Below are 25,663 nucleotides of genomic sequence, written 5' to 3' on the forward strand. Positions count from 1 at the left end.
CTGAGATGAGGAGAAATTTCTTCTCTGAGAGGGTCATTACTCTTTAAGTTTGCTTCCACAGAGAGCCAATGGAGGCTGGGTCATTGAATATATTCAAGGATGAGTTAGATTTTTGATCAACGAGGGAGTCAAGGGTTATGGGGGACATGCAGAAAAGTAGAGTTAAGGCCACAATCAGATTGGCCGTGATCTTAATGAATAATGGGGCAGGCTCATTGGGCCTAATGGCCCACGCCTGCTCTTCTTTCTTATAGTCTTACATGATGAGGCAAGGTGGTCTTTGAAAAGGGTTGGAAAGAGCAAGGAGAGCAATGACTGAGTTGGTGGAATGGGGGAGTGGAGGGCAAGAAGTCGTCTGGATTGGGAGAGAAATCCTTAGGCTCGAGTCAATAATGGATGAATCGATAAAACAGCCACCAGTGAAATAGTTAACTAGAGCCCCACCAAGCAGCTTAATTTCAGCCACCCCTTTTTTTTTCCAGTTTTGGGATTCATTCTAAGCAACATTCCTGATTTGCCCTGACCCAACTCTGGTACTGATATAGTCATGGGTGTAGCAGAACCTATCACCCTACTGATCCATCAACAACCAAGCAAACTGCCAGGAAGCTTGGCCCGTGGATGGCCTTGTCTGTGCTGCACTCAAACTAAAAACAGGCGGATTCTTGTGTAAATACTTACCCCACCAATTTAAGGTGACTGAAATTCTTTTTAATATCAACACCAGTTAAAAATTATAAATAAATTGTCTGGGCTTGCCGCATTTCTCCTTGTGGGATCTTGCTGTGCGCTGTTTCAGCAGACCTGTTTCCTACACTCCAACAGTGTCTACACTTCAAAAGTACTTCATTAGCTGTAAAGCGCTTTGGAATGACCCAAGTTTGTGAAAAGCGTGAAATAAGTGCAAGTATTTCTTTAACAAATAAAAGGCATACGCTTGTCTTTTCCCCCTAATTAATAACTGGCTGACAAAAATCACAGGATTGTATGCCTTTGAAAAGTGCAATTCGATTTTTTGTCTGCCAGCCAATATAGGCAGCTTCCATTAAAGAGAGGAATTTCCATCCCTGCATGTATCCCACGCCTTTGTCCTGTGGCTCAAATTCCAGGAAAGTTTTTGCAGGGCTATGGAAAAAGTGCAGGTGGGTGGGATTAATTGGATAGCTCTTTCAAAAGAGCTGGCACAAGGCACGTTGGACTGAATGGCCTCCTTCTGTGCTGAATTGTTCCACGGTTGGTATCTGCAGGAGGGAGGGAGCTGCAGGCAACAATTTCAGGCAAGTGTGAAATAAAACCAAATGTTTTGTCTGCTCTCCCTAGGTGAATACAACTTTACCGTATCGGTCTCAGATAAATATGACAACATCAGCCAGCTTGTTCCATTGAGAGTCTACAGCCACCTCAGCAATCTCTCAATTAACATGAACAGTGAGATCCTTGCCACTGGTAAACCAGCTGAATTTGAGGCCAGCCTGCTGCCTTCCACATGCGGGGTGATCTACAGCTGGAGTTTTGGGGACAATTCCACCGAGAGGATCGACACTCTTCAGAAAGTCACTCATACCTTCAGCAGGACTGGCAAGTACCAGGTCAGGGTGCAAGCCAGCAACATTATCAGCACGGTCTGTGCTCAGCGGTGGGTCGAGGTGCTGGATGAGATCTCGGACCTGGACATCTCCGACAACAGCCCCACCGAGCTGTCCGCGCCCACAATAGTCAGAGCCTCAGCAAAGACAGGAAGCCGGATCACTTGGATCTTCGACATGGGTGATGGGACCCCAGCCACAAAGACCAGTTCCTCGGTGATGAATTACACTTACTCCGAGGTGGGGAACTACACAGTGACCGTCACCGCAGTGAACCCGCTCAGCACTGCCAACGCATCGCGGGCTGTCCAAGTCTTCGTGCTGCAGGTCTGCAGGATCCAGCCGTCTGGTTGCGTCCAGGAGCTGCTGGAGATCAACTTCACTGCGTACACGCCAGGGGATTCGGCAAACTATGTGTTCTTCTGGGACTTTGGGGATGGCTCTTCCAATGAGACCATCCAGGGAGACCCCAACATCAGCCACAATTACACAAGGAGCGGAGACTTCCCGCTCTGCCTGGTTGTGTCCAGCAGTGTGAACAAAGTCAACTACTACTCGAATATGTGTGTGCAGCCTGCCATCAGCAAGGTGACGGTCACCCCTTCAAACAGCTTCGTTAAACTGGGCGATGAAAGCAAATTTAAAGTGGAGGTTTGCCCTGGGAGTCAGTACACCTTCTTGTGGGATTTTGGCACCGGGGTCGAGCCGCAGTTTCACGGGAAGGAGACAAACTTCACCTTTGGTACATCAGGTGTGCACCGGGTCAATGTGACAGTCTTCAATAATGTCTCCTCGAGCAGCGGCAGTGCCTGGGTGGAGATTCAGGAGGCAGTGACCTGGCTGCAGATCAAAGTGGGCGGCACGGAGTCTCTGGCGGACCTGGTGCTGAACCAGTTCTACACCTTCATGGCTGTGGGCGATGGCAGCAAAGTCCAGTACGACTGGGATTTTGGCGACGGGGCTAATGGGACGGGTGCCAATGTCACGCACTCGTATAGTGCTGCTGGTGACTTCAGAGTCCGGCTGGTTGGGAGGAACATGGTGAGCGGCAGAGAGGTACAGGAGGAGATCGGTGTAAAAACTCCACTACAAGGGCTGGTACTCACAGCAAACACCACAGTCACCCCGGTGAATGCATCCGTCGGCTTCGAGGCCAGTCTCCAAGCGGGCGACTCTGTCCATTACTGGTGGTCTCTCTGCCGCTGCTGTGAGCCAATCGAAGGCCCGGCCACCACTTCCTACACTTTCACCAGTGCCGGCACCTTTAACGTTACGGTTCTGGCGCGGAACGGAGTGAGCTCAGAGCACAGCAGCGTCCAGATCCATGTGCTGGAAGAAATAGAAGGTCTGGAGGTGAGACTGGGCGACCTGGTTGAGGGCTGCTGCCTGGCTGTCAATCAAACGCTCTGGTTCCAAGCAGTAAGTAGGTTTGGCACCGAGGTTTCTTACAACTGGACTGTTTTGCAGGCTGGCGTCGTCTTGTTCTATTCCAATGCAACGTCTTCTCAAATGTGCTTTGTGGGTGCAGGTTCCTATGAGATTGTCCTTCAAGCTAGTAACCTGCTAGGGACGGTGACCGCCAAAAAGCTGGTTGCAGTTCTGGAGCCCGTTGACATTGTTACGTCATGGGCCTCACCCGAGCCCGTGGCAGTGAACACATCGACCAACATCACCTTGACCATGGGCAGTGGCACAAATGTGACTTACTGTTGGGCACTGGACAGGAATATGACTGTTTCCACCCACCTCCCTTTCACTAGTTACAGCTTCCAAAGTCCTGGAGTCAAGCAAGTTAATGTCACTGCAGCAAATAAACTCAGTTCCCGCAATGCAACTCTACTGATCCGTGTCCAGGAACCTGTGACTGGTGTGGCGATCACCTTGGGCAACTCACAGAATCAGCACTACTTGGCCACAAACACTACTGCGATCTTCCAGGGAAACACACTAAGTGGAACCAATGTTTCCTGGCTATGGATGCTACCATTCACCACAGAACAAGGTCTTGGACAGGAAATAAATGAATCATTCCCTTCGCCTGGTGTATATAACATCAGGTTAAATGCCTCGAATGATGTAAGCTGGGAGACAGCTTTGCTGAATATCACAGTCCAAGATGAAATACAAGGGCTTCAGCTCGAGGCCTCCAAGTGGGCAGTTGCGCCAGGCCAAGATGTGATTTTCACAGTTAGGTTGTCCTCTGGGACTGATGCCAGTCTTTGGTTACAAGTTGGTGATAATTTTACAATGCTGCTGAACAGTACACACTACAGGTACTGTTTCACACACCTCGGGACGTACACAGTAACCTTGAAGGCACAAAACCAAGTGAGTTGTGACCGCACCAGCATTGAGATTTACGTGATAGAACCAGTCACGGGTTTAAGGCTGGTGAACTGTGATGAGCAAGCATTACCCACAGGGGTAATGAAAAACTTTAGTGCTGCAGTTTCCAGTGGCTTTCAGGTATTGTACCTGTGGCACTTTGTGCTGGGAGACTTTTCTGATAATATCACTGGGCAAAACGTTTCATACACTCCAAAGGTGCAAGGCCAATTAAATGTCTACCTAAGTGCATTCAACAATGTATCCAGGGAGGAAATTTCAGCAGGGATTCTGGTGCAAAATCAGATTTTAACAGCTAGGCTTACAGTGACGCCATTCATCACTGTGGTCAATGACACAGTCCACCTTAGTCTCGCTGTGACACCCAGTTTCAGCCAAGCAACTTTCATGTGGAAGTTTGGAGATGGGTCCCCAGTCAACTTTGCAAACACGTCAGTTATGTCCCACTCTTATTTGCGTCCTGGAAATTATCTGGTGAAGGTTAACGCGTCCAATTTGGTGAGTTTCTATGTTGCACAGGCCACAGTGACCATCCTGTTGTTGAAATGTGATCCACCCAAGGTCAGTATGATCCTGAGTGATACCATGCAACGGTCCCAGAGAAACTACTTGGAGGCAGACATTGACCTTCGAGGATGTACAGAGTACCAGGTGGAATATTTGTGGGAGATCTACAAGACTCCCAGCTGTCTGACTTTGCGAGAAGTGAATGAGGTTCAGCCGAGAAACGTGGACTTGAAGAGACCCCGGCTGCTGCTGCCCAACCTGGCGTTAGACATCGGAAGATACTGCATCGTATTTACTATCTCCTTCGAGGGTACCTCGTTTGTAAAGATCACGCATTCCAGTGTAACCGTCGTTCCCAGTGCACTCGTCCCAATAATAGATGGAGGGACATTCAGGTCATGGTCCACAACGCAGGATCTTGTGATGGACGGTACCAAGTCTTATGATCCTGACCAGCCTGCCAACAGTCAAACACCTCTAAGCTATGAGTGGTCATGTACATATTCATGCCGGGTAAGGTTCTGCTGTAACTTCTGATATATATTAATGATCCAGATCTTGGTGTGCGGGGGACAGTTTCAAAGTTTGCGAACGATACAAAACTTGGACGCATTGTAAACAGGATAGTGTAGAACTGCAAAAGGACAAAGACAAGTTGGTGGAGTGGGCAGATAGGTGGCAAATGCAGTTCAACACGGAGAATTGTGAGGTGATGCATTTTAGTAGGAAGAACCTGGAGAGACAATATAAAATAAGGGGTACAATTCTTGTAGCAGAGGGACCTGGGTGTATATTTGCATACATCATTGAAGGTGGCAGGACAGGTGGAGAGAGCAGTTAATAAAGCATACAGTATCCTGGGCTTTATTAATAGGGGCATAGAGTACAAGAGCAGGGAGATTATGCTGAGTTTATATAAGAAACTAGTTAGACCTCAGCTGGAGTATTGTGTACAGTTCTGGGCACCACACTATAAGAAAGGTGTGAACGCATTGAAGAGCGAGCAGAAGAGGTTTACAAGAATGACTCCAGGGATGAGAAACTTCAGTTACGAAGATATTTGGAGATGTTGGGAGAAAAGAAGGCTAAGAGGAGATTTGATACACGTGTTCGAAATCATGAGGGGTCTGAACAGAGTAGATAGGGAGAAACTGTTCCCGCTCGTAAAAGGATCGAGAATGAGAGAGCACAGATTTAAAGTGATTTGCAAAAGAAGCAAATTTGATGTGAGAAAAAACTTGCTGCCACAGCGAGTGGTTCGGGTCTGCAATGCACTGACTGCCTGGAGGTGTGGTAGAGGTAGGTTCAGTTGAGGCATTCAAGAGGACATTAGATGACTATTTGAATAGAAAAAATGTGTAGGGGTATGGGGAAAAGGCAGGGCATTGGCACTAGGTCATGATGCTCATTCGGGGAGCTGGTGCAGATACGATGGGCCGAATGGCCTCCTTCTGCACTGTAACAGTGATTCTGTGATTCTACATATCCTCTCCTTAGAGCTATATTTCACAGTAGCTTTCTGTTTCAGGATAAAAACAGCTAGACCAAAAGAAAGGCCTTATTTATCATTTTAATTTTAATCATTGTTCGCAAGTTCATTGCATTGAAGAGGTGGCTAGAAAAGTACACAAGGGAGAAAGAGTTTTAGATGAGATAGAGAAGGAAGATGCTCGTGCGAAGCTTAAACATCAACATAGACCATTTGGGCTGAATGGCCTGTTTTCTGTGCTGTACATTCTAAGTTCCCATACAAGCTACTTTGGAGTAGGCTTTTCTGCGCCAGCATTTGGATTTTCAGCCTGAAACTCCCACAAGATGAGGGACAAATTGGTTGAATGGCAGCTCCAATGGGTCACTCTGTAGCATACTGCTGGGCAACCAGCTGCAAAGCTATAATCACTGCTCCGCTCAAATGGTCAATGAGTGACGGTCGAATGAGTCAATCGTTGCAATGCAGCCCTGTTGGAAATGTGTACAATGAAACTGATGTCTCGAGGGTAGCTACCAGCTTTCTGGTGCCTCACTTTCAGGAGACAAATACTCAGCATTTAAATGTTGAATACACTTGTGTTGATCTCCTCTAGTCCTCCATGCCTCCGACACATCTGCACTCCTCCAATTCTACTCTTTTGCATATCACTAGTTTCCATTACTCCATTATTGGGTGTGTGCCTTCAGCTGCTTAGGTCCTAAGATCTGGCATTCATTCCCTAACCATCCCTTTGCCCCTCTCTACTCTTTTAAAGTTCTCCTTAAAATCTACCTCTTGACTAAGCTTTTGGTCACCTGTCCTTATATCTCCTTATGTGATTCAGTGTCAAATTATGTTCCTGTGAAGCACCTTGGGATGTCTTACTATGTTACTAGGGTTATCAGGTTGTCAAAGTTAATTTGTCAAGTATCTCAACTCTTCCATAATATGATACAGCCTCCCCTAATGCACTTAATGCACTATTCAGCAGCTTATTGGAAATGTTTATCATTTCTTGAGTGGTGGAACTTCTTAAAATCCATTCCGCTAATTTAAATTTGCAAACTACGTTCTTACTATTCTGGCTACTTTGACAAATAATATTCTGGTTTTAATATTTAGGCCCAGATTTTCACTCCGGCTCGGGTGTGCGGAGATGGGAGAATTCTCGGCGCTGTGAACCCAACCTTTAAATATGTCCGCCTGCAGTTCAAATTTTCATTCTGGAGGGGCAGGTTGGATTAGAAGTCAGGCCCGCCACCTCCTGGAACGAGTGTGGGGGCAACTGGCTGCGGAAGTGTGTTGGGTGGAAGGCCTGCCTCCGTGCTCCAGCACTTTGTTGAATTAATATTTTGAAAAGATTGAAACAAAACACAGAACGCCGGCCCTCACCCACCCGCACACTCCCCATGCCCCATCCATGACATCCTATGCCATCTCATGCCCCTCACCCACCCCTGTGGCCCCTCTCTAACCATCCACTATGAACCCTCATACCTTCTATGCCCACCACATCCCCATGGCCCTTGATAGATCCTATGCCAATTTAGTGCTAACTCATGCGAACACATGCCCACACCCATCACCCTTTGCTCTTACCCTCCTCATGCCAACTCACCTAGTGTCCTTTGACAGTTTTTTGACAGCTTAACAGTTCCAGTGAGTTTATGCACTTTTTATACACAATCGTGTTTACCTTTAGCAATCCCAAAGGGAGCCTTAATTATCCCAAAGGGTGCCTTACCATTCCAAAAGGTCTCCCAGGACCCTATCCAAAGTGGTACCTTATCTCCTCAAAGGGATACCCTGGCTATCCAAACAAATCCACCAAGTTCAGACCAGCTCTTACCTGGGCTAATCTACAAACTCGGTTTCATATGCCTGGCCTACCAAAATCCCACTTCAGCGGAGGCAGCAAGCGATTTAAATCCCCAACTTTTCCCATAAACTGTGCATACGCTAAACCCAGCCCGACTCTAGTCACACCGCCACAAAAATATGAAGTGCCGTATTCGGGGGTTGGGACTTAGATTTCCGGGCTTAACTCTATTTTTTGCCACAACGGAGAGGCTATCCATCATGACGAAAATCTGGTCCTTAGTCTACCTCAATGTATGTTTCCGTGAAGGCCTGTCTAACCTCCTCCTTTAGATTCTTGCAGCACAGAAAGAGGCCATTCAATTTCTCAAGCCTGTGCCTGCTCTTTAAAGACCTATCCGATTAGTCGCAATCCCCCTGCTCTTTCCCCATATCCCTATATTTTTTTTCCCTTTTCAAGTACATGTCCAATTTCCATTTGAAAGTTACTATTCAATCTGCTCCCTGTACACCTTCAAGCAGTGCATTCCAGATCAAAACAACTCACTGTGTAAACTAAAAATTTTCCTCATCTCTGCCCTATTTCCGTTAGCCTATAGATGGAATAGGTGCTTCTTCTTTTGAGGCAGAGATCCAATAAGAGATTCTGTACATCTTTCACTATCTGTCCCATTATGATTGCTCTTCCTGGGTCAGGGCTCACTACATACACACAGGCGGCTCCTGACGGGATTCCAGTCATAGGGAGGGAGCCTCCCAGTGCAAAGGTGAAAACCCCCAGAATCACAGAGGAGAATTCTTCATAGCAAACCCCTACACCAGCTCCCCCCACACCCACCCCCAACCCCAGCCACCTTAACTTAATCCTCTGAATCTTTTAGCATGGTTCATGTTCTTTACACTTGGAGATCAGCCTCAGAACTGTCCTGCACACCATCTCCGATGTATGTACATAGTTTTGTTTACAGAATGACCAAAATTCAAGACAATACTACAAATGTAGTCTGTCCACAGTCAGGGCTGTGGCATAACCTCAGGAGATTTGTGACCTACCTCACATTCCATTTGCATTTCCAGCTGCCTTGCCACTTAATCCTGTCATTGAATTTGATGAATTAACCATCCAGCTCCCTTTCTAAGTGTCCCTCTATCAACTCATTCGCTTTGCACCAATTTACCTGCCATTTGTCTCCGCCATGGTATCTAACAAAATCATTCTGTAAATCACTTACCACTACCTCAGATTTTCCACTCTCCTCATTTAAATAACATCAGCCAATCTGACAAGCTTGTTATGATAAAGGGAAGTGCTTGTACAATTCAAAAGAATAATAAACTTTACATATTTTTTAGCCTCTAGGATATGTAAACTAATCAATGTAATGTTTAATTACTGTTGCCTTGCATTTTACAGGCTGCAGAGAATTACTGTGTCAGATGCAAATTGAGCTCTCCAAAGTCTGATTGCAAATCACGTAGAAAGCATTTACCGCAGCCTTTGTCTGAGATTGATCAATTTAAGCTGAAGTGTTTGACCATGCATGCAAATGAATATTTGGCTCGAATCTGAAGGAAGTTCAGATGAACTTGATAAGCTTATTTCTACTGTTGAGGCTCTTTCTGTTTTTCTTTATTGCAGGTTTTAACTTTAAAACATGAGGGACTTCTAGCTGAAAGAATACCTGTTTTACTCTTCAAGGGTACAAGAGGTGTACCTCTGACTAAAAAGCAGCCCCTGCAATTTAAATCCTGTTGATGTTTGACTACTATAATTGTGGGAGATACATTATTTGCTTTTCCTTCAACTTCAAAAGCTGCAGAAAGTTTTGTAAAATTCATTCCCAGGACGTGGGAGTTGCTGGCAAGACCAGCATTCACTGCCCACCCTAGCTGCCCTCGAGAATGTGGTGGTGGGCTCTCATCTTGAACCACCGCAGTACGTGTTGTTTTGGTGCCCCCACAGTGCTGTTGGGGAATTTCAGGATTTCAGCCTAGTGATGATGAAGGAATGTTGATATATGTCCACATTAGTGTGACTTGGAGGGGACCTGGGAAGTGGTGATGTTCCCATCAATCTGATGCCTTCTAGGTGGTGGAGATCACGGTTTTGGGAGGTGCTGTTACTGAAGGCGGCATATCTCAAGACGTTCCTCCACCATTTTGTCAATGTTTCTGAGAGAGATTGGAGACTCCATGATGTTAGTGAGACCCCATATATAAGTTATGTCACTGTGTTGATTCAGGTCAGGTGTTGCTGAAATGATCAATGAAGAGTCACATGGGCAGAATATTACAGGGCGGGGATCCCACCCACGTGCCCAACTCCCCCCACCCCCACCAAAAGCAAAGTTGGCGTGGAGCGAACCTGCTCCACGCCAGCCCACCCCGCATTCTCAACATGCTGCGGGCAAGCTGAATTGGGGCAGTGTGGGACTCCAACCCCTCACTGGTGAGGAAGCCCCGCCCTCTGTAGCTGCTGGCCAATCAAATTGGCCATCAGCTTCATCAGACCCGGCTGTGCCAGGAGCGCCTTAGTGGGCATTGCTGGTACTGCAATCAGGCCCAAAAAGAAGGCCAATGGATCCCAGACCCCGGTAAATCCAGGGTCTTGGGCAGGGAGGGTTTGGGCAGTTCAAGGAGGGGGCTGGGTTGGGGGGCCTGCTAAGCCTCATGTATTTTATGGAGCATGTGAATAGGAAGAAGGGGAGGTACTATTTTACGGGGGAGGGGGGGGTGACCCCCAATCCGCAAAGGGCACCCCTCGAAGATAGTACTCCCCTTCCTTCCCGCCCTTTGAAAAGGGTTTTTTAAAAAGCGGCCTGCCCACTTCCACCCAACTGCCCATGCCAACCGTATTATGGTGTGCTGGTGAGGTGGGCAGCCACCCTATTTTACCTGCCCCCTGTTGAAAACATGCCCAGCATGAGCACGTAAAATGCAGCCCATTGTTTCTTAGCTTTAGCTGGACGAGATCCAGGTAAGGTTCTGTTAACTACAGTGATATCTGCTGTATTGTCCTTTGCTTCAGCTTATCTCTTACCTAACTAGACCGCTCAATTATAGAGCTGAAACCCATCAGAGCAATGTCCATTAACCGAAGGTTCACCTCAAATGTTTATGTTCCTCCCACTTTCATTCCACCTCCACATGTTAACAATCTCCGAATTAATTGTTTCATGAAAGTCTGTGTTTACATTTTGGAATGCAGATTCTAAGCTGGCTAAACATGTTCTGAGCTTGTTAGTAGAAATGAAAGGTATAATCCCTGAGAAAATGTGGTAGAATTTGATGTTGCTACAATAGCTATGTTACTTGTGCTGGATTTTCTTATCTCTACATGGTCGTGATCTGCCACCTTCTGAAGCCTTAGACATCACAAGAGGGTTTGTATCCTATCGAGTAAGCTGACTGCAGTAAGAAAAATTCCTATTCAAAACACCAGCAGCAGTACAATACCAGATATCATGGGTGAAAAGACATGTTTATGTCCATTGCAGTAAGGGTTCACTTACTGAACATGAGGAAAGGAACTGAATAGAACCCCAAAAACATAACCTCGATATACAGCTTCAAAATTCAGTTCCTTAATACAGATGCGACACAACAGCAAGCCAAACAACAAAAACATGCATTTACATAACCTCTTTAATATAGTAAAATGTCCCAAGGCACTTCACATCAGTGATTATCAGGCAAAGTTGGACACCAAAGCACAAAACGAGATATTAGGAGAGGTGATCAAAAGCTTTGTCAAATAGATTGTTTTAAGGAGTGTCTTTCAGGAGGAGAGAGTGAGGTGGAGAGGTTTATTGAGGGAATTCCAGTGTTTAGGGCCCAGCAGCTGAAAACATGGTCACCAATTGTGAATCGATGAAAATCGGGGATGTGCAGGATGCCAGAATTGGGGAAATTGGGGAGGGTTGTAGGGCTGGAGGAGGTTACAGATATGAGGAGGGCTGAGGACATCGAAGGATGAGGACTTTAAAATGGAGGTATTGCCAGACTGGGAGCCGGTGTAGGCATGGTATGACCACCATGCAGCTTGCCAGTACTCCAAGTAACTTGGTCCACATTCATAGCATAAACGGGCTACACCCTGAATGAGTTGAAACCTTCTGTCACTGTGTTGAAGCTGGCACTGGAGTGTTTGACATCAACATAACTAATACCTATATGTGATTGTCGTCCTATACTAACACAAACTGTCTTGCCTTTGGAAAGATGACCAGAAATCTAGCTTCTTGTTCTGCAGCATTCAACTTTAAAAAGCCATTATTTAAGCAGAAGAATGAAGAAAGTGCATCCAAATAGTGCTTTCGTGAGCTCAGAATGTCCCAAAGTGATTTGCAGCCAATGAAGCACTTTTGAAGTACACTCACTGTAGTAATGGAGGGAAGACGCACTGTTGTAATGCTGGTGCAAGCAGGAGGGATTTCCAGACGACAAATGGCTTAATGAAATGAACTGCCCTGTGCTTTTGCCTTCAGGAACTTCCTGGCTGCTATATATCTGGCAAAGGAGGCGTCTTCTCTATTCCCAGGAAACAACTGAAACGCAACACAACCTACACATGTAGTCTGAGCGTCAGTAAACCTAACCGGAATCCCCAGTCGGTCAAACAATTTGTAAGTAAAGTGCCTTTGAAAGTCTTATAGAACCTGGGATGAAAGGGTTGGTTTATAGAAACATAGAACCATAGAAAAGTTACAGCACAGGAGGAGGCCATTTGGCCCATCTTGTCCATGCCAGCCCAAGGACACCCAGGTGCCCTTTCTAATCCCATCTTCCTGCACCCGGCCCATAGCCCTGCAGCTTACAGCACTTTATGTGCAGATCCAGGTACATTTTTAAAGAGTTTAAAGTTCCTGCTTCTACCATCAACTTGGGCAGCGAATTCCAGACACCCACTACCCTCTGCGTAAAAAAGTTCTTCCTCATGTCCCCCCTACACCTTCTGCCACTTATCTTGAATCTATGTCCCCTGGTTCTAGAATTCTCCACCAAGGGAAACAATTTTATCCTGTCCACTCTATCTATTCCCCTCATAATTTTGTACACTTCAATCAAGTCACCTTTCAGCCTTCTTTGTTGTAAGGAAAATAACCCCAACCTATCCAATTTCTCCTTGTAGCTACAATTTTCTAACCCTGGCAACATTCTTGTAAACCTCCTCTGCACTCTCTCCAGAGATATTACGTCCTTCCTGTAATAAGGTGACCAGAACTGCATACAATACTCCAGTTGTGGCCTCACCAGTGTTTTATACAATTCCAACATTATATCCTTATTTTTATATTCTATACCTCTGCCAATGAAGGAGAGCATTCCAAATGCCTTCTTTACAACCTTGTCTACTTGAACTGCTGCCTTCAGGGACCTGTGTATTTGTACGCCAAGATCTCTCACTTCATCTACCCCTCTTAGTATATTCCCATTTATTGTGTAATCCCTGTAACTGTTTGACCTCCCTAAATGTATGACCTCACACTTCTCTATATTAAAATCCATCTGCCACTTTACCACCCACTCCACCAACCCATCCATATCGTTTTGGAGATTATGGCTATCCTCTACACTATCCACTACTCAGCCAATCTTTGTATCATCTGCAAATTTCCCAATTGTGCCCCCCAGGTCCAAATCGTTAATATATAACACAAACAGCAGGGGTCGCAACACCGAGACCTGTGGAACACCACTTGAGACAACTTTCCATTTGCAAGGGCACCCATCGACCATTACCCTAGTCATTCTAGTCACTGTGAAAAGTTTTCTCGCTGTGCCCTGCAGTTGACTATTTTGTTATTTTAGTGTTTAAGTTGTCAACTACTGTAATAGATTGGCTAATTCAATAACATGTCACCATGCTTAGTGATAAAAAGCAATTCATTCATTTGTGCTCTGCCCAAAGGCAGGTCCTTGGCTCATTATCTGCTGATAGCTTATCCTGAGCTGTTTAATTTTGGTCAGTGGTGCTTTGCTATTATCTTTCACTCTCAGAGTCTGGGTGAGGAAAGAGGTCCTAAATCCACTTCAGTGAGAGCAGGAATTGAACCTACACTGGTGGCATTATCCTAGACCACGCACACCAGCCACCCAGCCAATTGAGCTAATCAGCCCCCTTAATGGGGAGTTTGCATCCACGGCCTTCTAACCTATAAACAAGGATACTTCCCATCTTAGCCACGGTTGACAGTTACGTATTTGCTGATAGTTAAGTCAAAAGATTATACAATCTTAAATTGATACAGGACAGAAGGCCATTCGGCCCATTGTACCTGTACCAGCTTTTTGGTAGCTACAATTAATTCCATTTTATTGCTCTTTCCCCATAGCCTGACATGTTTTTCCCTTTTAAGTTTTAAATTCCTCCTTGAAAGTTCAGGAAGTGTATTCAGATCACAAAAACTCACTCCATTAAAAAAAATGTTTCCTCATGGTGCCTTTGGTTCTTGTGCCAAACCCATTAACTCTCCCGTTCTGGTTACTGACCTTTCTGCCACTGGAAACAGTTTCTCTTTATTTACTCCATCTAAGCCAATAATTTTGATCACCTCTATTAAATTTTCTCATAACCTTCTCTGCTTCAAGGAGAACAACCCCAGCTTCTTCAGTCTCTCTGCCTGATGAACTACTTTGTTTTTTAATTCATCCTCACAGGTTTGGGTGAAGGGTGGAAGTTCACCACTGGTGTCACTGGAGTGTGTCTCCTGTAAAGCACAGGCAGTCTACGGAGTGAGCAAAAGCTCCTACGTTTACTTGTCTGGAAGTTGCAGCAACTGTGAAAGCAATCCTCAGTATGTGGTAAGAGCAAACCTATGTGCTGGTTCTAATTTGGTACAGAGTTAGTGTGGTTTAGTTACCAACCACTTGTGTTTTTGGTCATTTGACTATTTGCGCTGATCAAATTGAGGATTTTCAGTTTTGGGGAATAATTTTTAACATTTGAGTAACCGTTCTTGAATACACAGGTTAGATGTCCCAGACACCACCATCGCCAGACAATGTCCCAGACACCACCATCACCATCCCTGGGTATGTCCTATTCACCAGCAGGAGAGACCCAGCAGAGGTGGTGGCACAGTGCTATGCAATTGGGAGGGAGTTGCCCTGGGAATCCTCAACATCGACTCCGGACCCCATGAAACCTCATTGCATCAAGTCAAACATGGGCAAGGAAACCTCCTGCTGATTATCATGTACCGCTCTCCCTCAGCTGATGAATCAGTGCTCCTCCATGTTGAACACCACTTGGAGGAAGCACTGAGGGAGGCAAGTGCGCAGAATGTGCTCTGGGTGGAGGACTTCAATGTCCACCACCAAGAGCGGCTCGGTAGCACCAGTACAGACCAACAGACTGAGCTGGCCGAGTCTTAAATGACATTGTTGCTAGACTGGGTCTGTGACAGGTGGTTAGGGAAGGAACAAGAGGGGAAAACATACTTAACCTCATCCTCACCAATATGCCTGCCACAGATGCATCTGTCCATGCAGTATCAGTAGGAGTGACCATCGCACAGTCCTCCTGGAGATAAAGTCCCATCTTCACAATGAACATACCCTCCATCGTATTATGTGGCACTACCGCCGTGTTAAATGGGATAGGTTTCGAACAGATCTAGCAACTCAAGACTGGCAAACATGAGGCGCTGTGGGCCATCATCAGCAGCAGAATTGTACTCAACCACAATGTGTAACCTCATGGTCCATCATATCCCCCACTCTACCATTACCACCAAGCCAGGGGATCAACCCTGGTTCGATGAAGAGTGCAGGAGGGCATGCCAGGAGCTGCGCAAGGCAACCCTAAAAATGAGGTGTCAACCTGGTGAAGTTACAACACAGGGTTACTTGTTTGCCAAACAGCATAAGCAGCAAGTGAAAGACAGAGCTAAGTGATCCCACAACCAACGGATCAGATCTAAGTTCTGCAGTCCTGCCACATCCAGTTGTTAATGGTGGTGGACAATTAAACAACTCACTGGAGGAGGAGGAGGTTCCACAAATATCCCCATCCTCAATGATGGGGGAGCCCAGCACGTCAGTGCAAGAGATAAGGCTGAAGCATTTGCAACAATCTTCAGTCAGAAGTGCCAAGTGGACGATCCATCTTGGTCTCCTCCAGGGGTCCCTAGCATCACAGATGCCAGTCTTCAGACAATTCGATTCACCCTATGTGATATCAAGAAACAGCTGAAGGCACTGGATACTGCAAAGGCTATGGGCCCTGACAATATTCCAGCAATAGTACTGAAGGCTTGTGCTCCAGAACTTGCCACACCCCCTAACCAATCTGGCATGTATCTGGCAATGTGAAAAGTTACCCAGGTATGTCGTGTACACAAAAAGCAGGACAAATCCAACTCGGCCAATTACCACCCCATCAGTCTACTCTCCATCATCAGCAAAGTAAAGGAAGGGGTCATCAACAGTGCTATCAAGCGACAATTGCTTAGCAATAACCTGCTCATTGATGCATAGTTTGGGTTCTGCCAGGGCCACTCAGCTTCTAACCTCATTACAGCGTTGGTTCAAACATGGGCGAAAGAGCTGAACTCCAGAGGTGAGGTGAGAGTCACTGCCCTTGGCATAAAGGCCGTATTTGACCAATTGTTACATCAAGGAACCCTAGCAAACCTGAGTCAATGGGAATCAGGGGGAAAACACTCCACTGGTTGGAGTCATTCCTGGCACAAAGAAAGTTGGTTGTGGTTGTTGGAGGTCAATCATCTCAGCTCCAGGACATCACGGCAGGAGTTCCTCAGGGTAGTGTTCTAGGCCCAACCATCTTCAGCTGCTTCAGCAATGACCTTCCTTCAGAAGTGGGGATGTTCGCTGATGATTGCACAATGTTCAGCATCATTTGCGATTCCTCAGATACTGAAGCAGTCCATGTCTAAATGCAGCAAGATCTGGACAACATTTGCGCCACATTAGTGCCAGGCAATGACCATCTCCAACAAGAGAGAACCTAGCCATTGCCCGTTGACACTCAGTGGCATTACCATCACTGAATCCCCCACTATCAACATCCTGGGGGTTACCATTGACCAGAAACTGAACAGGAGCAGTATAAATGCTGTGGCTAGAAAAGCAGGTCAGAGGCGAGTATCTCACCTCCTGATTCCCCAAAATCTGCCCCCCATCTACAAGGAACAACAAGGGCAATTAGGGTTGAGCAATAAATGCTGGCCTAGCCAGCAACACCCACATCCCATGAACGAATAAAAAAAAAATGTCAGGATTGTGATGGAATATTCTCCTCTTGCCTGGATGTGTGCAGCACCAACAACACTCAAGAAGCTTGACACCATGCAGGACAAAGCAGCCCACTTGATTGGCACCCCATCCTCAAACATTCAAAACCTCCACCACTGACAGACAGTGCCAGCAGTGTGTACCATCCATAAGATGCACTGCAGGAATTCACCAAGCCTCCTTAGACAGCACCTTTCAATCCTTCGACCACTACCATCGAGAAGGACAAGGGCAACAGACACATGGGAACACCACCACCTGCAAGCTCCCCTCCAACCCACTCACCATCCTGACTTGGAAATATATCGCCATTTCTTCGGTGTTGCTGGATCAAAATTCTGGAACTCCCTCCCTAACAGCACTATGGGTGTACCTACACCACATGTACTGCAGCAGTTCAAGAAGGCAGCTCACCAGCACCCTCTCAAGGGTAATTGGAGATGGGCAATAAATGCCAGCAACGCCCACATCCCATGAATGAATTTTTAAAAATTTAACACCATACACTCTGCACTTACCACCAGCCCCATTAATAATGTTGTTCTATTTCACAGAATTCTCTGGTTGGGAAAGTCAATTGTTGTCACTTTGGGTGATTTATTGCCCATTTTAATGCTATGGACTCACACCCTCGAAAAACTGGGTCCAAACCCCATTCCATTACATCAAACGGAGGAGAAACTTTCTCAGCTTCAGCCTTAGGTTGTGATCAAACCCAAATCTAGGGTTGCCAACCCTCCAGGATTGCCCTGGAGTCTACAGGAATTGGAACTTAGTCTCTAGCACACTACTGCAAACAGCCCCTGGGAGAAAAAACATAGTTTTATTTCACCAAAAAAATTAGTTTCTTTGAATACTTACTTTTATTAATTGCAAAAATATTGAAAATATGAAACAAAGGCTTTTTGACTGGGGGTGGGATGGTTAGAGGCAAGAGGTTATACAATGAAGGAATATATCCAACCAAAGTTGGCAACCTAAGTCTGATGGCTGAGGTAATAGAGCATTGCATTTACACATTGCACCACCCAGTTCTTCAAAGGCCCTGTGTCCAATTTGGAAGAGTTTCTTGTAATTGCTTCAAACAGCGAGATTAAAAAAAGACACATGTGCTAGGAAGGGAAAACACAAGAGAATTTGGAATGAGCTGCATCAATCCCTGCCTTGCATAGGCATAAAATGCCATTTTGATTCAGTGATTCTGAGCTCCACTGAGGTCACAAGGTCTGCACTTGGAGAGAAGTTAGTGTGCCAAGTCCTTCCAGCAGTGTAATCATCAAAACTAATATCAACAGTCACAGAAAGCCATTGAAGAATCATGTAAAACAAATGTCAAATATTGGCGCAGGCGTAATGTACTTTCAGGTTAGGAAGATCTCTTAACTTTGAATCTAGCCATACATCGAACTCCCAGGTACAATTTTCAGAAGCCCAAGCAGTCTTCACCACTTCCTTGACCCACACTTATTACGGACATTCACCCAAGTCAGATAAATGGCGGCTGAACACTTTATCATCACCGTTGGACTTCCCTAGACAAATACTCCATTCAGGTATGCCTGTCACCTGCTCTTTAATCTGTTTCCTCTTTCCTTGTGCTAACAGTGGAAAGTAGAAAACTCAAAGAAGCAGCTACTCACCCTGGACAATGCCACCACTTCCACCGGGAGCACTGAAATGAACCTGGTCTTGAGACATGGAGTTCTGGAGGATGGAGACGGTTACACATTTAGCCTGAATGTTACTGATCCACTGATGGAGAACGTAGGATTTGCGTCTATATACATCCCGCCGATACACCTACCTTCTGGGGGCAAATGTCTGATTTTTCCTACAGAAGATATCAGTGCTTTGACGACCAGCGTCACATTCACATGTACTGGTAAGCCCCACGGCGAGCAGCTCTGTCACGTGTTTGGATTCTTTGTATGGACTTTGATGGCAATTTTCCCAGTCATTCTCAATTATCTTGGCCGCATCCTGTAGATGTTAAAGAGAAAAGAATACATTGTGTTTCCACATTTCTCAGTAACATCTCAAAGCACTTCATGTAAGTGCCTCTTGTTATGTTAGCAGGCATGTTTCATACACTGCAAGATTCCACAAACAGCAGGTGGACAAAGGATAATTTAATCTGACCTGTTCTGTTTGCTGGCAAACAGAGCCTTGCTTTAACATTTTAGGAAAGAGATGGCACCTCCAACAGTGTAGCACTCCCTCAGTACTGCATTGGAATGTCTGCTTACGTACTCAAATTCTGAATTGAGCCCATAATCTTCTCAGAGGCAAGGGATCTTTTGTGTCATGTAAACCAATTTAGAAGATTAGAAAAGAGGACCACTGATGTCTCTAGAACAGCCATGATAATAAGTCTATAGCATTTGAAAACAATCATTCACATGGTTTTTAAGCTGTAAGATTTAATGAACCTTTCTTTGAGGTAGGATTTCACCTTTGCTACCTGCATGGTAACCTGGTTACCAGCAGACAGCCAGTCTATCTTAGAGCCTGCCCTCGAGACGTGAACCTGCTAACTCAAAGGTGAGAGTGCTAGCATCTGAGCCTATTTTAATCAATGCTTTGCTCTTATTTTAATATGATGTGTAGCAGAGGCAGGCACAAGGCTTTGGGAGAGCCAGGATACTGAGATTAGTTTTGAATTACTCTGGCAAAGAGCTGGCAAAGTCATAATGAACCAAATGGCCTCCTTCTCTGCTTCATACCACTTTGGTTCTGGCAGAATCAGAACATTCTGAAATTCTGGGCCTGAGGTTAACTCTGTCCAAGTGGTTGGATTTTAAATGACTTAAAATCTTGCCCACTATTTTGTACCTAAATTGGTATCGGTAGTACAGTCTAGTTTGAAGTGTTGCCGGTGTATAACAGAGGTTGGGTTTAGGATATTAAAGCATGCACTAATATTAAGGCCTATATCAATCTTTGTCTTTGAGCTTATATTTATCCACATGTACAAACCAGCCTCAACTTAAGACATATATAGGCTTTAGTAATGCCTCTTGGTGATCTCCCTAACTCTCTTTTTACCTTTTGTAGGTTGGGAGACAGCTGGAGTTCCTCTCGTGTATAGCTTCATCCTTACTCGCTGTGGTGTTGGAGGAACTCACTGTGACGAGTTCTACGTGTATAAAGGTAGCCGATCTGAGTACAGTGCAGTCCTTCCCCCTGGCTTCAGCTCAAACCAATTCATCGCTTACATTGCTGTCACTGTGCAGAACCAGCAAGGAGCCTCTGTAACAGCTCTGAACCGGTGAGTAGGTGATGGTAACTTACATTTTCACCAGGCTTGATTCCTTTGTAAATAAGTAAATGCTGAAATTATTTTAAGTGTTTGGTGCTGAGTTAAAGGATTTTCTTTTATTTAATCCAAAAATTTCCAGTTATTTAATACAAAATTATTTTGTACAATATATGACAACAGTGTCATAGTGGTATTGTCACTGGACTAGTATTTCAGAGGCCCAGGGTAATGCTCTGGGGACCTGGGTTCAAATCCCACCATGGCAGATGGTGACTTTGAATTCAATACAAATCTGGAATTAAAAGTCTGATGATGATGACCATGAAACCATTGCTGATTGTTGTAAAACCCCATCTAGTTCACTAATGTCCTTTAGGGAAGGAAATCTGCTGTCCTTACCTGATCTGGCCCACATGTGACTCCAGACCCACAGCAATGTGTTGATTCTTAAAAATGCCCTCTGAACAAGACCAATTAGGGATGGGCAATAAATGTTGGCCTAGCCAGTGATGACTGCATCCTATGAAAAATAAAGAATTGCATCCTCTCATTTCTACTTTAAGGTGCTAGATTACCTAATAAGTTTATCGAAAAGATTAAACATCAGTAAGGTTCCAAAGGTTTGGGCTCATTCTGAAGTTGTTTGTTTTTGCCATATTGAATCAAGTTATTGTCACTGGAGTTTAGTTTAGTTTAGTTTAGATCTCTGCCTTGAGGTTTCTTGACCATATTTCGTACAGTGAGATGGATCAACATCTGGGTCCTGTTGCCAGGGAGAGTGTGAGGTAGAGAAATGGACTTAGCAATACAGCTAAATGCTTTATTAGGGAAACAGCATTACGATGGCATTAGAGAAGATGAGATCAAATGGGCAGAGGAGCCTTCTTCATCTGAACTGATCTTATAATCAGATGACATCTTTCTGATCTGGAAGATTTGAGCCAGACATAAATGCCTTCAAACTTAGGTCTCTCTTTGTTTCTCTATCCAAGAGTAAGTGTTTGGAGAGAGCGTACAATGAAGCTGATTGTGAATGTTGTGGATAACGCTTTGTTAAATTTTTCTACTTCCATGATTGCCTATGTTGAATTTGCATTCTATACCTTAATGATATATTCAGTTCACTATTGCCATTGCTTTCTGCAGGTCCGTGGTTATCAATATAACAAACACACCTGAAGGGTTCCAAAGTCTCACTGACTGGATGAAGCTCGAGACTGAGACCAAACTGCAGGAGCTGTTAAAACAGGGCGACCCACAGCCTACTGTGGAGTATGCCCTTGCCCTGGTCACAGTGCTCAATGAGGTAGTGTACTGCTCACTGACATCCCCCGCTCACTTCATAGCTTCATATTTGTGCATTCAGTCACCTAAACCCTTAACTCTGCAATTCCCTCTCTAAACCTCTCCAACTCTCCTCCTTCAACAGACACGTCTTAAAACCCACCTGTTTAGGTCACGCATCCTGCTATCTTCTTCGTTGACAGTTTTTTGTCTGATTAATGCTCCTCTGAAAGGCCTTAGGCCATTTACTACTTCAGCAGCCCTCAGTAAATGCAAGTCCTTGTTGCTGAGTAAAGTGGCACAAGCGATAATAGTGTGTCCAGCATTTGGGTCTTTTGCACCATCCCATAAAGAGCATGAGGCTTATTAAATGGTGCAGCAACGTTTAGTAAAATCTGTCACACATTTCAGGTTCATTCCAGAATTGAGCGATGTTGAGGAGAGGTGTCCACTGACATGTTCCCACACCAGCCATTCCTGTGGGCTCTACGAGAAGCATTCAAAAAGGAATCAGACTGATATCTGAAAAGGAAAAACGTGCAGGGTTATGGAGAGAAGGTGGGAGAATGGCACAAAGCAAGTTGCTCATTCGGAGAGCCAGTGCAGACATGATGGGCTGAATGGCCTCCTGCTCTGCCTTGGTGATTCTGTGATACCAACTGGTGCCACATTATGGGCAGTCTTTATTATGTGGCCCATGCCTCCTTCAAAGGGAGTTGATAGCCACCAGCCAGGGTGCTAGAACACAAGGCGAGTGTACCAAACCCACTCCAGCATCAAGCACCGCAACCCTTCCCTAACCCCATCCCAGAGGAAATCCCTCCTGCCAATAATTTTAATGAGAAAGCCATATTGATCTTTTCTCGTTGCTTAACATTATCAACAGGAGGAATTCCACTCCCGCTGTGCCTAAGCTTAGTGGCCGGTATATTTAAAGTGCTGTTAACAAAAATTATTTTGATACAAATGCATTTATATAGCACCTTCAGCACAATAAACTGTCCCAAGGTGCTTCGTAGGAGTATTACCTGACATTTTTTGACACCGAACTACGAAAGGAAATATTAAGACAGGTGATCGAAAGCTCAGTCAAAGAGCTGGGTTTAAAGATGTGACTTACCGGGTGAAAGTGAGGTAGAGAGAGGTTTAGGGAAGGAATTCCAGAGATCCGTGCCTAGTGTAAGATGGCTCACCGCCACCTTCTCAAGGTCAGTTAAGGATGAGCAATAAACGCTGGCCTTGCCGGCGACACCCATATCCGAAAAACAAATAAAGCAAAAGGCAGCTGAACTCATGGCATGCAGAATGGATTTTGCAACAGGCTGAATTTGTGACAAACCAAGTAAAAAGGTGAGCAGGATTCAAACAGAAGTTACCACACAGAGGTGAATTTGAGCTCATTACTACAACGAGAAATTCCAAGCTAAAAGACCATTAAACAGGGGAATGTGGGAGGTGACAGGGATCATTTATGCTCGAGCCACAGAGAAATCTACCACATGAATCAATGTTATCTGATTTTGACTAACCCACGTCCATTCCATTTTTAAAAACATCCCCTGCAGTACGAAAGGAGCAAAATCTATGAAGCGGAGTGGACAAATGAAACAATTAGCAGGATTAACATCCGCAGTAATATCACGTTGGCCCTGACGTCACTGAAAGTCACCACTGTGGATGACATCCAGCAGATCTCCGCAGCATTGGCACAATGTACGGTAAGGACTCCCTCATCCCCTGCACAAGGGGTAAAAACTGTGGCTGGAACTTCCCAGCCCCTCACCCTGGCGGGATCTTCCGGTCTCGCCGACGTGAACGGAGATTTCAGTGGCTCGCTGGCCCCGTTGTGGGGGAGCCCACCGAAGTGGGGTGGTGGGGGGGGGGGGGTGCTGGAAAATTCCAGCCAGTGCCTTCAGTAACCCCAACAACTGGGAGCAATCACTTGGAAATTCAGCCAGAGAGAGGAGTTAAATGATTTGGGTTTATGACGCCATTTTACGATTTTGGCAATATCAGGGGAAAGGTGAGGTTTTTTTTGACATGGCGAGTGTTTACAATCTGGAGGACACTGTCTGCAAAGGTGATAGGAGCAGATTCAACAGTAACTTTTCGAAGGAAATTGAATATCTTAGGATCAAATGATACAGAAGGATACCGTATGGCCCATTCAGCCTGTGCTGAAAAATTTGCATAGTTATAGGGAATGAATAAAGGGTAGTGGATCTAATTGCTCTTTGAAAGAGCTGACACAAGGACAATGGGCTGAATGGCCCCCTCCTGTGTTGTACCATTCTATAATTTCGATGTATTCACTGCACCAATTCAGAGCCATGGCCACAGCTTGCATATAATATTGAACTAATTTATGTTTCTCACCCAAGCAAAGAGAAACAACAGCTCCTGCCGCTTCCACAAGTGCATGATGCTAAGAAGGAATGGGCCTACACAATGGAGTAAAGCTCCTCAGATGTCCTCGTTCAGCAAAGTTTGGCAGAAATCCCCTGTATGTGCGTAAATGGAGTTTCCCCATATGTGCAAGAATGGGAGAAATGCCAAGGAAATTGACCCCACTGTGTCACTTTTCTCTTCCCTTTGTCTTGTTTCATTTGCCCAATTCAATAAATGCAAGGAGGGATTTGAATTTCAGGAGTTACCCCGCCGTTTTGGAGATCCTTTTTTCCCCACAACTTGCTGATGCAAACTAGGCGAATCCTAGCAGGAGACTTTTGGATCGGCGGCTGTGGTGCAGTGCACAGCACGGCCAGAGTTAGCAACTATGCTCAGGGGTTTCCTCACAGTCAACATCTGCTCTGTAGAAATGGGGTGGAAAACATGGCTGAGTGGGTAGCACTCTCACCTCTAGAGTCAGAAGGTTGTGGGTTCAAATCCTGCTCTAGAGACTTGGATGCAAATATCTAGGTTGACACTCCAGTGCAGCACTGCGGGAGTACTGCATTGCTAGTGGTGCCATTTTCCGATGAGGCATTAAACCAAGGCCCACCTGTCCTTTCAAGTGGATGAAAAAGATACCATGGTATTATTTGTGGAAGAGTAAGGGAGTTCTGTTTGGCATCATGGCCAATACTTTTCCCTCAACCAACATCACTAAAATTGAGCCTTATCGTACTGCTATTTGTGGGAGCTTCCTGTGCGCAACTTGACTTTCATTGCAACAGCAACTGCAATTCAAAGTACTTAATCAGCTGCAAGGCACTTTGGGACATCCTGAGGCTGTGAAAGGCGCCATAGAAATGCAACTATTTTTAAATTCTTTTTTGCAATATAAGTGGGGTTTTCAGTGAAGTTATTTCCAAGAAAATCCTGGCGCATATAGACTCAGTGAGCTAGGCAGTTGAAGGAAAAGTTACTGAAGGGATTTGAGATCAGAGTGCGTACAGAGGACAGGGACTACTGTTCGTTTGGGGGATAAGCCCCAAGATGAACTGGTTGGACCACACAGCCTGTCTCCTTGTTGGAACTTCTATTTGATTCTACACTTCATCAATGGGGTAAGCAGATCATGAACTTTGGCTGAATAAACTTCTGCGGGCAAGGAAGAGCTTGTCAGAACCCTTCCTCGGATTAAGTTAGAAAGTGTTCCTGAGAAAAAGAGATTGTAGAATGTCTGTGGAAGAAACTGGCTCGCTAAAGCCAAGTTGGTCCTTTTCTCACTCAGTTCTTTCCTCTGTCCTTCTTGCTAGGTTATCAGCAGAGAACTAATTTGTAGCAGATGTCAGAAACAGACATTGTTTGCCCTGGACAACATGATAACAGTCCTCCAAAAGGAAACTGGACAGGGTAAAATGACACCGACCTCCATCGGGGATAATATCCTTGTCACTGTGGGTAAGTTCAAAACAATGTGGCGAATGGAAATACAAGCAGCATTGGAAAATAACTGTAGCTCTAGGTCAGAGTTGTCCAATACCCACACGTGGTGAGTCAGCCAGACATATGGCAAATTGATGCTCTTCATCAGGTGAGATACTTTAATCAGATGGACATTGGGATCCTGTGGCAGCCCATTCCATTGAGGACGGGGTTCCAGCCTCTGTCTGACAAAATTCGTGGCCATGTCAATAGTAAGTAGGAAATGCTGCAGGAGAAACAATCCTTAAGCTAACCTGGCTCTAT

General features: G+C 45.3%; 1 protein-coding gene across 1 annotated transcript in view; it reads left to right on the top strand.

The window, feature by feature from the left end:
• pkd1a (polycystic kidney disease 1a) overlaps positions 1-25,663 on the top strand; it is a 179,628-nt gene that overhangs the window by 90,193 nt on the left and 63,772 nt on the right. Inside the window, exons 16-23 of the mRNA XM_041205943.1 lie at positions 1,321-4,952; positions 12,216-12,353; positions 14,389-14,532; positions 18,592-18,868; positions 20,041-20,254; positions 21,392-21,551; positions 23,095-23,247; positions 25,231-25,375. Of these exons, the coding sequence (XP_041061877.1) occupies positions 1,321-4,952; positions 12,216-12,353; positions 14,389-14,532; positions 18,592-18,868; positions 20,041-20,254; positions 21,392-21,551; positions 23,095-23,247; positions 25,231-25,375 (4,863 nt within the window). The remainder of the gene's footprint in view (positions 1-1,320; positions 4,953-12,215; positions 12,354-14,388; positions 14,533-18,591; positions 18,869-20,040; positions 20,255-21,391; positions 21,552-23,094; positions 23,248-25,230; positions 25,376-25,663) is intronic.

Source organism: Carcharodon carcharias, chromosome 15 (assembly GCF_017639515.1).
Source record: "Carcharodon carcharias isolate sCarCar2 chromosome 15, sCarCar2.pri, whole genome shotgun sequence".
Lineage (NCBI taxonomy): Eukaryota > Metazoa > Chordata > Chondrichthyes > Lamniformes > Lamnidae > Carcharodon > Carcharodon carcharias.